General features: G+C 47.0%; 1 protein-coding gene across 1 annotated transcript in view; it reads left to right on the top strand.

Moving 5' to 3' along the window:
* The window catches only part of LOC8051279 (protein SMG7), a 63719-nt gene that overhangs the window by 18591 nt on the left and 32058 nt on the right, over window positions 1–13070 (top strand). Inside the window, exons 7-11 of the mRNA XM_029975618.4 lie at window positions 2648–2719; window positions 4966–5119; window positions 6239–6327; window positions 10733–10999; window positions 12413–12569. Of these exons, the coding sequence (XP_029831478.3) occupies window positions 2648–2719; window positions 4966–5119; window positions 6239–6327; window positions 10733–10999; window positions 12413–12569 (739 nt within the window). The remainder of the gene's footprint in view (window positions 1–2647; window positions 2720–4965; window positions 5120–6238; window positions 6328–10732; window positions 11000–12412; window positions 12570–13070) is intronic.

Raw genomic sequence — 13070 nt, forward strand, 5'->3', positions numbered from 1 at the left:
TAATTTTTTTTTTTTTTTTTGCCCTACACGAGCACTTGAGCTTACGAGCACGAGCACCAGCAAGATTGATGTGAGCACGGACGCCCGATGGACAAGGCTAGACCCTAAGGAGCTTCGCCCCTAAAATGCTTTTGCTTCTTGCTTTTAAACAGAATGACTGTATTGCTGTATAAATACAGCCCTTCTGATTTTATATACGAGGGTGCAATTGTTGGCACGTTTGGAATAAGTTGGCAGCGTTTCACGCCTTTTCCACCGAGAAAAATCACGCAGTCAGTCGTCAAGGCAACGAGGAACATACTTTTCAGGGTGTCGAACCGAAATGTTTTTCGATTTGGTTTTCGTTCCAGTTCAGGGAAAACGGTTCAGCTCCGGTTCAATTCTAGAGTGCAAAAATAAAGGTTCAAACCGGTTCGTACTCATATGCTACAAAAACAATTGACGACAGCAAAAGATAAACTATGGATATTTTATAAAACTGTTACATATAGACCAACACGCGGCCCTGACGTCATGCAGCTGCAGTGGCACTGTCGACGGCACTGCGCATGTGCGGACACTTCACTTCACGCGAATTCGTTTTTTGCGCACGCGCAGTGCCCACACTTGATGTGGGCAAACGCGACCTTGTTTGTAAACAGCGTGTCGGTCTATAGAAAGCAAAGGCTCACATCACTGTGTGGAACGAACGAGCTAGTGCTTGGGCACCTCGGGACATGGGTGAAAGCGCAGTTCAGTGTCAGGCAGTTGACAAAAGAAGCAGGACGTTGTCATGCATATCCGGGGAAAGACGGCCCCTCTGAGACAATAGATTGAACTTCAGTTGCAGAAAAGGCTCGCTGCACACTGACCGGGGTCGCAGGCACTCCCAGGGCTACTTGCGCCAATGGGTAGAGTTCTGGCTGGCATTCCCTTCTCTCCTCCCAAAACTAACATGTTAGCATTCCTTGAAAGCCACGGCTTCTTGTCTAGCAATGCTCAGAAGAGCTGAGCGCCTTGATGTTTATGTTTCTGAGGAGAAAACGTTTTGGTCCTTGCTGTTTCTGCTACCAGAGATTGAAGCCGCTTTGCTGTTTTCTCTAGCTGTAACTGTTGATTGAATCCCCCCCTCTTTTTCCCCGGTGGTAGACTTTAATTTCGGATAGATTATTAAATCCGCTGAGTTATTTTGAACGCAGATTCTAAAATATCCATCGGTCTTTGTATCGCTTTCTCATCCGATCAGTTGTACAATAAAATCAAGACGTTTAAAGTAAATTGCACACAACTTTACAACATTGAAGACAAGAAACACGAAGCAAAACTTAAACTAAACACAAAAAAAAAAAACAAGGACAAAGAGAGATATAGACAACACTAGGGGTGTTGTCTATACCTCTCTTTGTCCTTTTTTTTGCGTTTAGTTCGATACGAAAAACCAACTAGCCCAACTCACCGTTTTGCCACCAAACAGGCCCATTGATTGGTCACTTTTTCTGACGTACGAATTGGGTATGTTCTAGTGTTAAATTTTATTTGATAAGCCATTTCCGGTCCCCAAGAAAAGGTTGGGATGAATGTAGGCATTTGTTAAAGTAATACATAAGTCCAGAAATCCAGGAGAACTTATAGTTACTGTGCTCATTTCGTGTGAGTTCTCGAGACAAACTTTATAAATTATGAAGACGACCGTTATGTGAAAACCTGACAAAGGAACGTTACAGAGCTTTCCGCTACCCTTTTTTTTCCTTGCTTTTTGACTTCCTCTATGAACGAAACAATGCAAAAATAATTGATCAATTTTGCCCAGGAACGAAAAAAATACTTATTTCGGTCTGGCTCAATTCCCTTGTTTGCACAAAAAAAAGGTTTTCTTTCATTTTTTGGTTTACTTTTCAGGTTACTGTGTTATTCGCCACACACTTTTCACGCAACTTGACTTCGCGTATGAACCGAAAATTGCAGGGAAAACATATTGGTTCCATTCTGGAGCAAGAAAAACTATTTCGTTCCGGGTCAACTCCGGTTCGCGCGAAAAAGATGTTTTTTTTCCGGTTTTAGGTTTACAGTTCGGGTTCGGTTCAATACCCTGGTACTTTCCTGCGTGAAGTGCTGCCATCTTGTGGTTCGAGAGTAGTAGTTGCAAGGGGTAGCAACATCTATCGCACTGAGACCACCGAGATCCTAGCTTCCCTAAAGCAATGAGAAAGTTTGGGGGGATTGGCTTCTTGCCGTGGGGCGAACCAGCATCCTATTACTGGTGCAAGAACTTAGTCAACGGGGCTCTGGAGAACTTGGCCCAAATACACCCCTGTCCGCGTTACAATGCTAAATGAATGTACTGGCTTTTATCATGTGTGAGCAATGAGCATAGATAATTTGCCCGTTTTCATCTCTCCGTCACCACAAACACAAACCATTTCACGAGTAGCACGTCACGGAATCTGCCATCTTATTTCCCAGACTAGTCTGCACCAAGCGTACGCTCTGTGCGCCACGGCCTAGAAGGCACGGCGAATAATCTCGTGACGTGCAGGAGAAATGCAGCTTGTCGGGGCTGAAATCTAGGTATCTGTTTGACAGATTCTGGAACATTATGGGATTTGAATGGGACAGGAAGTGTGCCTAGAGATGTCCCGCTAGCAACAGTATTTTACTCTCCGACCAGCACGCTACCGCAGCCAGTCGTTGCAGGCCGAAAATTTCTACCGTCACGCCGTGGAGCTGGGACCCAGAAACGGTGAGTATGTTCCGCAGCAGTTGACATAGACTGTGGTTTGTGCATAATCTAGAACGGCTCTTAAAGACCATAGGTTTAAGGCTCTTTCATGTTGTGCAAACCTACGAGCAAATGAGAGTCTGTGATAACTGCTAGGGGTGCTGGCTAACTACCATAATATCCTAAGGCATGCCCTACCCCTGAAAGATAACCTGTCCCTATTTTTGGTACGACTTGCTGTCTTTTAAAAAGGTGCAGAAAGATAGTCCGCTTTTAGTGCTTGCGTAGCCCCGGCCAATGGTGACCTCGGCAGGAATGGTGTTACTTAGCCACGACGGGAGATAAGCGAACATTGCTGACCGGGAAGGACAACCGTCTTTGATTCATCACCCATGCCTGCAATCGCGAGTTTTGCAAATCACAAAATCAAAAACTACCGTAGCATTTTTTTTTTCTACTTTTCCTGGTTGCACATTGAAAGTTTGCCCACTCACTATTTCTACCTGATTTGCTCTCGATTTTAGGCGGGCTATCTCGGATCGTTACGGTAGACTGAAAGGACACATGCAAAGGAAAAAAACATTTTTTTTAGACAGCTTAGATGGAAAAAGGATGTCATAAAACGATTTTACAACGAAGAAAACAAATTTTTAGAGCTATATTTACGGCGCTTTACGAATTTGTAGTTGGCGCTCGCGGGAGCCGCCGCTGGTCACGTGGTAGGCACGCGCGCCGCCGCGCTGCGTCGCCGCCGCACGCTGAGCGTTGTGCGAACGCCGCTTCAACGCGTTTCTCCACGCCGCTGCCGTCGCCGCCGCCGCACAAGTTCGTCTGCTTCGGGGCGCCGCCGCCGTCGTCTGACCGGCGCACAGGTCTATCACGTCTGCTTGCGCTTTTTCAGGAGTTTCCTTTGGGCTCTAAAAGTTACTTATTCGTCTTAGTTTTTTGTTATACTTCAAACAAAGATGAATAAGTTACTGTTAGAGGCCATAGGAAGCTTCCGAAAGAGCGCAAGCACCACGTGATAAATAAAGACCAGTCACGTGATAAATACGGACCACTTTTCCGCGGTGCCCGCGGGCGCCAACTACGAATTCGTTTTGCGCCGTAAATATAGCTCTAAACATTTTTTTTCTTCGTTGTAAAATCGTTTTATGGCGTCCTTTTTCCATCTAAGCCGTTTAAAAAAAATGTTTTTTTCCTTTGCATTTGTCCTTGAAGGCTTTGGAGTATTTGTGAGACTAAATTTATCCCCTCTCTATGAGAAATAGTCGCTGATAACGTTGTCGGAATTATTTTATGCCCATGGCGAAAAAAAGATGCCTAAAAAATGAGGAAATATGTTCCCATCGACACATATCGGGGCACCTGGATGGCTTGCGCAAAGGTGTTATCTCGTCGCAACCACGGGCGTTTGCAATGCAGTTGGTCTGGGAGAGACACAAATGTGTGAATCATCCTTTGTAGACTGATTGCTGGCATTCAGCGCACCCCCCTCGGTCTACTTCGGCTTTTGTGTACTGACAGTGCTATGTGTGTGCGTGCTTGGGAGTTAACTGGCGAGTTGGCACATCTAAAGTGAGTCCGTATTAGCACATAGGAGGAAGTAAAGCAAACTGCTTAAACGGTAGTTCCGGGGTATCGCTCACCGACCGGCATTTCTTGTGGCATGCAGCTGCTCTGCTCTTTCTGCCATTGTATTGTGTTTAGTTTCCCAAAAGGTTTGGAGGTTTGGCTAGTTGGCACTAATTAGTAATTTTAAAAAGGTGCATAAAAGATAAAGACAAATTAAGAAGCACAACAGACGAGTGTTTCCTTATCAACTGGAAGTTTATTCAAAATTAAAAAAGCAAATTTTTTTTTTTAAGTTACACAAATTTTTATTTGTAACTAAACACTTGCCTGTGACTTTTTTTTTTGCGTGATTGTTTTTTAGGAATTTTTTTAACGACAAATTAGCTGTCCAATAATATTGGACCACTTGTTTTGGTTGGCTGGGTATCGTTTGATCATCTGCTCGTCCGTCATTTGCATAGTCGCCCGACTCCTTGAAATGCCCCGAATTGCAGCAGAGCATACATTATTACAATTACGCTCAAGAATACTTTAGCATCCCCATTCAGTTGGCCTGGGACACGCCTTTCATTCTTGTGCTTGGGTGTGAAATTGCAAAAAAATGTTTGAGGCTCTTCTCTCGGGTGCAAACTAATCGGGCGGCGCGTGTAAATGTCTGGGCCCAACCTCGTGTGTGTTGCATGCGTGTGCAGGGCACCCTTACAACCAGCTGGCCCTCTTGGAGGCGGCCAGTGGCGAGAAGCTGTCGGCGGTGTTCTTCCACGTGCGCAGCCTCGCTTTGCAGCACCCCTTTCCCGCTGCCGCCACCAACCTGTCCAAGCTCTACTCCAAGATGGTCTCCGACAGGTGACTTTTCCTTCTTACAGATTGTTTGTTCACAGTTGCCTGGCTTTCTCATGTACTATGTGGCATTCAACGCATCTTGAGGGACGCTGCCTTAAGACTGCCGTGCCTTTTTATTGCAGAACGTGTTTTATCTGCCGATTTACGCGAAGTTCTGTAACAGTTGTCGGTAACAACACGAAAAAGCGTTACGCCTGTAGGGGACCACGTAAAAAAACTTATGTCCCCCGGCAGGATTCGAACTCACCATTTTGAGTTTGTGAGCTAAGGTGCTTTGCCGACTTAGCTGTCCAGGGTCGGGGGCCCGGGCATTCGCAGGCCCGCGTGCAGATGCCCTTCTCTTCTTCCCTGGAAGGCCTGTCAGGCATTTTGCATTTACCAGTCTTTTGTCAGCATAATCAAGCTCACTGATCTCTATTTCGTTTTAAAGTAACTTTTATGAAGTAGTCTCATTAGCTTGTAGGACTACTGGGGGATGCTGCAAGTAAGTCTAAGATGTGTTTATCTCGGTTTCACTTTTTGACTTTAAAGCACGGTTTGGGATAGCTCTCCTTTCATGATGAAATTATGTATGAATCCAGTTTATAGAGTGTCTGTACTGAAATTGTTTAAGGAACATGGCTGTGAACTTACTTTCTTCATTTTTATGCTCCTCTGTCATGAAAAGTTTGAATCCTTTCAATCTAAAGCATGCAAAAAAAACTGAATTTTTTTCACATTTTCTATTAAAAAGTGCAAATTCCTGTCATTTGTTTCTACAGCCATGTGATACAAAATATGTACTGCAAATTTCATACAAATGAGACAAACAGGGAAAAAGTTTGCCTTTTGGAGTAGTGTTCTCACTTAATCTATGCGTGCAGTATAAAGGCGTGCTCACACTGGAGCATTTGCTTACACTTTTTATACATTATCGGACAACTGCGAGTTACCAGGGCATTCAGGGAACAAAAAGGACTGCCGAAAACTATGTGAAACATGGAAATCTGTGTGCACATGCACGCAAAGACCTGAATTTGTCATGACGTGACATGCGCATTATGACAAATCTCGGAAATGTAGCCTAGCTCTAGTACCCTTGCCCACATTGAACTTTGTCCTGACAATTGTGCCCTGTTGCAGTTCTGCTTCCATTGGCAAGACCAAAATGAGCCCTTACGAATACACAACAGCCTTCCTGCAGTTCCATGCACACATCTATCTTGTCGCAGGTAAGCACCCTCCGTTCTCGTGTTCCATCCGCGCGCCCACTGAATCCTTTCCGTTTCTTACATTGCTGTAAAAAAGGCCTGATTACGAATGCCATTCTGATTACTGTTGGCTTTATCATTAATTGCTTGTATGAAGACACCCTAGTTAGAAGGTGCCCGAAGGCCTTTCATTAATCACCTTGGAACACAAGCATGTTCAATTCTCAAACAGGGGATACTCAATCTTGTCTGGTCTCAGGGAGGAAACCACAAAGTTTTGTCATGGCTTAGAGTGGAATTATTGCACTACATATTGTCACAGATGACATGTGACGAAACAATGAACTGAGAAAATGAAAGGTTTAATGTGGAGGACTTCTGCCAAAACAAAAATACAGTAGACTCTCGGTAATTCGAAGCTCACAGGGACAGCAAAATGCTTCGAATTAAGCAAACTTCGAATTAAAAAAGCACATATAAAACTGAGTTTATTTTATTCAGCACTCACTTAGGAGAAGAACTGGTCGATCTTAGATTGTTTTCGCCGACGCATCCGCGCCACCGTCACTCGGCTCTGCAAGTTCCGTATGCATCGTAAGGCGTCTTCGGCATTCTCTTCGCCCGAGAAAAAACGTTCTACGACGCCCAATGCAGTTTCCGCATCAGCGGCACTCGACGCGGGAATCGACGGCGGTGAGAGTTCCTCGTCGTCAGAGTCATCGTCACTTCCTTGCACCACCACACCAGGCCTAACCACTTTGATTATTTCGACGTCCGAAAGCGGACCAGAGACCTCGACGTGCTTGTCAACATCGACCGTGTGGTGTCTTGGCCTCGGTGGAGGCGTCGTGATACAGGCACTCAAAGCCGGATTGCAAACAAAGCCGGATTGCAAACCAGCACATGACCAACCCCGCGCCCTGGCTTCGTCTTCCCTTTTTTTGCTCCCGTCCTAGGCCTGGCCTTACAGGTCCTATTGTCTTGAGGCTAGGTGGCGCTAGCTGTGCGCCAGCAAATAGTCTGACGACACTACAGACCGGAACATCTCCAAGGGCTTCCCTCAGTTCACTACCTGCGGGTACCTCTTCTGGCCCAGCTTCGTCGGCGATATCTCCAGTCTCGCTGGCCTCGCTGATGACGTCGACGGTGACGAACCCGCAGTGACGAACGAGCCAACACACTTTCGGATCTTCGTTGTCAAAACTCCCGCTCGCGCCGTTCCGCGGTTCCGCCGAACGCAACCCAACCTTCTCGCCACCTATCTCCCTCTCTCCTCTTGAGGGGAGAGCGCAGAGTGGGAGAGCAGAGCCCAAAGCAAATAAGCAAACAGCCGCGCGCGCAAGGCTGTTTGCTTCCTCGCCACTGAGCTGCAGCGCGCCGTGGCTGTTGTGGCACCATCGCACATTGCATCGGATTGCATCATCCCTAGTGCGGCGACGCCGGTGACGCGGCCGCGGGTCGTGGCGTTACGGCTTGGCGCTTGGCATTCGTTTTTTTCGCTCCCGGGGTTTCCGGACTTTACGCGCAGACAAAAAAATCCTTCGAATTAACCAGCTCCCAACATTTAGCCTTCGAATTACTGCGTGTTTTTCCCCATAACATTGTACATACGATTGCCGGGACCAGGCCCATGCTTCGAACTAACCGAAAATTTGAATTATGCGACTTCGAATTACCGAGAGTCGACTGTACAACAAATGGCGTCGTGGGCGTCGATGTCGGCTTAATGGCAGGATCGAGCGCTAGCGTAAGACTGGCCCGATGAAGCATGCTACGACTGCTTCTATGCACATTTCGTGTTCACGAAGGTTTTATACTTGTAGAGAATACACTGGCACTTTCGAGTGAAGCAATGAAAGATAAAATGAAAACTACTAGGCTGCAGTAGAACTCGAATGATCCGAGTCTCTCAGAGTCGCGGAAAATGTTTGTATCATCTGAAAATCGTATCATCTAAAACTGGCTCCAAAAAGGTAATCAAATACGCACACATGCTCAATGAGAACAGATGGCTGTGGATGAGAAACTTGCTTCGATCATGGAGGCAGTGTAATCCTGCCGGTACTGCACTGCCTCTGGGATTGGCTGACTTCTCTTATTTCTTGAGGTATTTTCTACCCTAGCCCTAGACGCAGTTAAAGAGCCTCAGCTGGGGCCAGTGTAGAATACCTGAGCCCTAGCCGTACCACCCCAGCAATGGCAACTGTGGCCCCGTGGCAGTCGCGATTTATCCCGCCGTGGAGTCTAGCCGTGACTACTGTAGCTGCGCAAAGGGGTGGTTCGTGGCTTAAAGAGGTAGGGAACGAAATTCCAGCGCTCATTTTCTAGCTTGAATGTGTTGTATGTTCCACCCTAACCTCAAAAACACCAGTCTTCCGTTGAAAAGCACAAGAAAACTAATTTTAAAGCTAAATAAACAATCTTTCAATGTGCACCTGGTGGATGCATGCGGAGCCTATTTGAGAGGTAGTCTAGCAACGTTGTGGAATCTGCTACGTAGTCATGACGTAGCAAATTCCTTCAAAGCAATGCCACTCTTTGGCATTTCAACATTTTCCCTCTTAGCTTTCCTCCTCAGCTCACAAGTCGCGCATTGCACCAAACGGTCCAAGAAGACGGAAAGGAAGGACTCCCCCCTTTCTCGGACCCTCGTTCGTGCAACCGGACACAGCCATTCTCCCCCTAGAAGATTAGCCCATTGCTCAAAACTCGAACAAAAGTTGCTTTCCCCACCCCGTTCAACCCTAAGCTGCCAGGGTTGTGGAAGCTACGTTCACCTTGGGCCAGCCACACGCTCGTCACCCTTCGGGCACTTCAAACGGCTCGGTTGTAACGCGCTGACGCTATTGACACCACCAGAACGCTGACAACGTCGCCAAGGGCAAAGCTCATAACCACGCCTGCTTGCTACTCCACAAACGCGGGAAATCTTTTCTTTCTGTTTTTGTTTGCGCCGAATATCCCCATGACGCATCACGCTCTCCTTTCGCTTCTTTTCGAGCGCTTGCTCGGGTGCACCGTTTGGAACGAAAAATATAGCCAGTCGTTCAAAATACAAACGTGCGATTATCATTTACGGTTATTACCCGTCATGCTTGACCCATTTCCGAACGAAATCTGAATATTTCAATTTTTGTTTCCGTACCCCTTTAAAGGGACACTGACACATCAAAATCATATATTTTTTTTATTGTCCGAAACGATTGAAAACGATGCCGGGACATTACCCCCAAAATTCGAATCTTGGGAATTCAGTATTTGTGACGTAAAAAAACAATTTCACAATGCCGAATTGAAGTTCCCGCGCAATCTGCGCCAGTGGAGTGACATCAAATTTTGCGGTCTCCTGCAAGTCGACTTTCTTTTGAACCTCCGCTCCATGCTACAAAGCAAAGCGCCGTTGCCACCGCGACCCGCAGTGAGGAGGGAGAGAAGGGCGCCGGGCGGACTGGGAAAAAAACGGTTTCTTTCCCCGACCCACCGATCATCCTCTGCTCGAGCGCCGCCAAGTTTTCCGAGGGAGGATACAAATCCAGGGAGCGACATCACACCGGACTCAGATTTTCGGCATTTCAAAAAGAGGGGCCGTAGTGTGTTCGCAATTGAGTTAAAAAACATGTTTTACGATTGCCGTTATTAAATGTTATAGAAATGCCACCTACAAAGCTTCTAAATTTCATGATTTTTGACGTCACCAATCAAAAGAAGCGAGAAGGTGAACAGCAAGGGAGAAAAGCAACAAAAACAAAAAGGCGCACGCGCGTAAAAAAATTTTTTTTGCTATGCTTTTTTTTTTTGCGTGTTTATGACTACAATTTGCATTGTTTTAGAGAATAAAAAAAACATGACCTTTGGGTGTCAGTGCCCCTTTAATGGACTGTGATCTGAGCTAATAGAATGGAATATGAACGGGCCCATTCTCGAAATACCTTTATAGCTGCTTCAGTGGTGGGAAGTGCCACAATGTTGTCTACCTCAATGTCCTTTTTGAGAAACTTCCCCTTTTCAAGGTCGGTGCTTTTGCTGGTATCGTCTACCGTGGCCCGAGATCATTAGCACTATCCCGATATGCAGCGCGTTACGAATAAGGCTTTTTGGCCGGGGCGTTTAAGAAATTTGTATCATCCTGGAATTGGGATCAACCGTGATCCTATCATCGAGATTATACTGTAGCGAGATGTGAACCCCGACATTCTGCACGAGAGCCGTGTGTGCTGTCCACTTGGCCACGCAGGCGGCAGTGTGTCAGGGAGAGCAGTGGGAGCTCTTTACTCAAAACGGCGCTGCAGCGTGCAATCTAATTGCCGCGGAGGGCTTGCCCGGTCCCGCACGAACGGCCCAGAGCGGAGAAATTTGTCGACCGTTCCGCCAACCGCGGCGGTCGGGTGTCCGCTAACTGCTCGACGACTGCCCGCTCCACGCACAGACCTGAAGAGGGCAGAGGGTCTGCTGGGCTCCCTGACGGCGTGCCTGCCGGCGCTGGTGATTGCCGAGAAGCTGGACACCTGGCAGCTGCTGCAGATGGTGGCCGTGTCCATGTTCGGCCACCAGCACTGCGCCCGGCACCACCGGGGGTCACCGAGGACGTTGCCCGAGTCCGGGGAGGCCGCGGCCGACGGCCGGCCGGAGGAGGGACCCGCCGCCTTGCCGCGGGAGCGTGCCAGGGCCCTGCAGCTGCTGCTGGACTTTGTTGGTCGGTGACTGCCATTACTGTCGGTCTTGGCCGTGGCCACTCTCCAAACGGGCTTTGTTGCGGTCACTGACAGTGCGAGAACAGTAAGGCGAGTCTTCGGAACTCCCGGCCTTCCGCCTTGCTTTGGTCATGCACGCGCACGAGTTGTGGAAGCATAGTTGAAGGCAGGAAGCTTGGGCCGTAGGCGGGACAACCGAAGCTGCTCCTTGCCGGTCTCAACTTGTCACCGACCGTATTAACGCACAACGGGTAGGGCCGGGTTGAAAGCCTATACGGTGCAACCCACTTATAATGATACCACCGATAGTGATGTACCGCTTATGACAATCAGTTTTTAGTCAGTATACGACGATAATCAGTCATAAGTTTAAATTGTCAGGTTTTTTCGTTATCGGTATAAATTGCACCATAGTCACTGACAGAATGAGAAGGGCAGGGAGAAGTTTAAGTCTTTAGCGCGAGCTTGCCACCTTCGATAACATTTCAGCGTCTCGTGAGCTTAAAGTTTGCTCGTGCAGCCAAAGCAAGGAGGAGGGCAAAGAGCGTGTGCCGGAGGCAGGGTGTTAGAAGGAAACGGCCTGCCATCCTCACTTTGTAAGTTGTCGGTGACCATAGGGCATCACAAAACGTTGTAACAGAAGTATAGAAGTATAGTTGACACGGTCGGTTGTCCCTACAAGGGACTGCTTCCCTCGCAGGAATCAAACCGGCGACCTCTCACTCACTGATCCGATAGCCTATCCCCTGGGCTAATGGAGCAGTTTTGGTCAGCGTGATTATAGTTGGTAAATATGTATATGGCCTTGGTGGTGGGAGGAGCTCGAGACATGCTTCGGGCGTTCCGTGTCTCCCAATTTTATATGCGAGATTATTTTGCTCCGGGGATCAAAATTTTTGGATGTTTCATGCAGGTTGAATTTCCTTATATTTCTAGGGAAATCAAACCTCTTTGCTTTACTCTAGTTGTCAAGAAATTTTGTTTTCAAATTGCTGGGGAAAAAACTTGCGAAAATCTGGGAAGTTAGACACGCAGCGAATGGCAAGCTCCCAGTTTGTGAAATGAGCAAGCACAAAACTGCCGAACAGAGGTTAGTTGCCTTTCCATTAAAAATTAATAAATGGTCAATTAGCAAAGTTCACTGAATATTCTTGCATAGGTTTTTCTTCTATCTGCACCTTCGATAGCTCCAGCTCCAACATTCCCCGACAACCGTGCGAGTTTAGTCGACGAGCAACGGGCATTAAAAAATATGTTTAGCCTCTCGGCGTATGTTGCTCAACGTTTAAATGCTGTATTGAAGTTGATTCTTGCATGCAGGATGCGTCTGTCTCAAATGCCCCATGAAATTGAGATTTCAAATTGCCCAACTTCCTTGCTTTGAATGCCGTGCCGCCTTTCATCTCCTGTTTCAGCGAGTATGCTGCACGCCTTCTTGCTGCCCATGCACGCGCTTCAGGACCCCAGGGACATGCGGGACTGCTGCAGCGTTCCCGTGGTGAAGTTGATCCTCGACTGGCTCTTGCACAAGCAAGACCTGCTGCATGGCGAGGCTTTTGTTCGCAAACCACAGTGAGGGCCGCTTAGTACTCGTGCGTGAAACACTCTAAAAGTCTCGTTACAGCCCCCCTTATAAAGAAAAGGTTCCTGTTATATGAAACAATTATAGTTACAAACTGTTTAGGTTCGCAGTGGGCTTGCTTTATGTAAATGCCCACCCGCTTACTCTTCACGTAACAAGAGATATTTTAAAATGGAGACGTTTGTTACGAGCGTGTTTTTTTTCCATATTGCGACATCAATTTTTTGTGCTCACGTTTTGTTAATGACTCAATTTTCTTTGGGCTTATATCCACCTGCGTTTTCCTTGCAGACAATAAACAAACACAAAACTCTTGTTTCAGAAATGGCTTTTACAAATGTCCATAAAATACCATGTGGGAGCTTGCTCCACTGTGTTTCATTTAGTTACATGTTGTAATTGTCATGATTGTACAGATGGTTTATAAATCCGAATTGAGCAAAGATCCACAGCTTACTTGCTGTGGGTACTTGGGTAGGGGCTTGCTTCAA

The sequence above is a fragment of the Ixodes scapularis genome, unplaced genomic scaffold, assembly GCF_016920785.2.
Source record: "Ixodes scapularis isolate PalLabHiFi unplaced genomic scaffold, ASM1692078v2 PGA_scaffold3__209_contigs__length_174095766, whole genome shotgun sequence".
Taxonomy (NCBI): Eukaryota; Metazoa; Arthropoda; class Arachnida; order Ixodida; family Ixodidae; genus Ixodes; species Ixodes scapularis.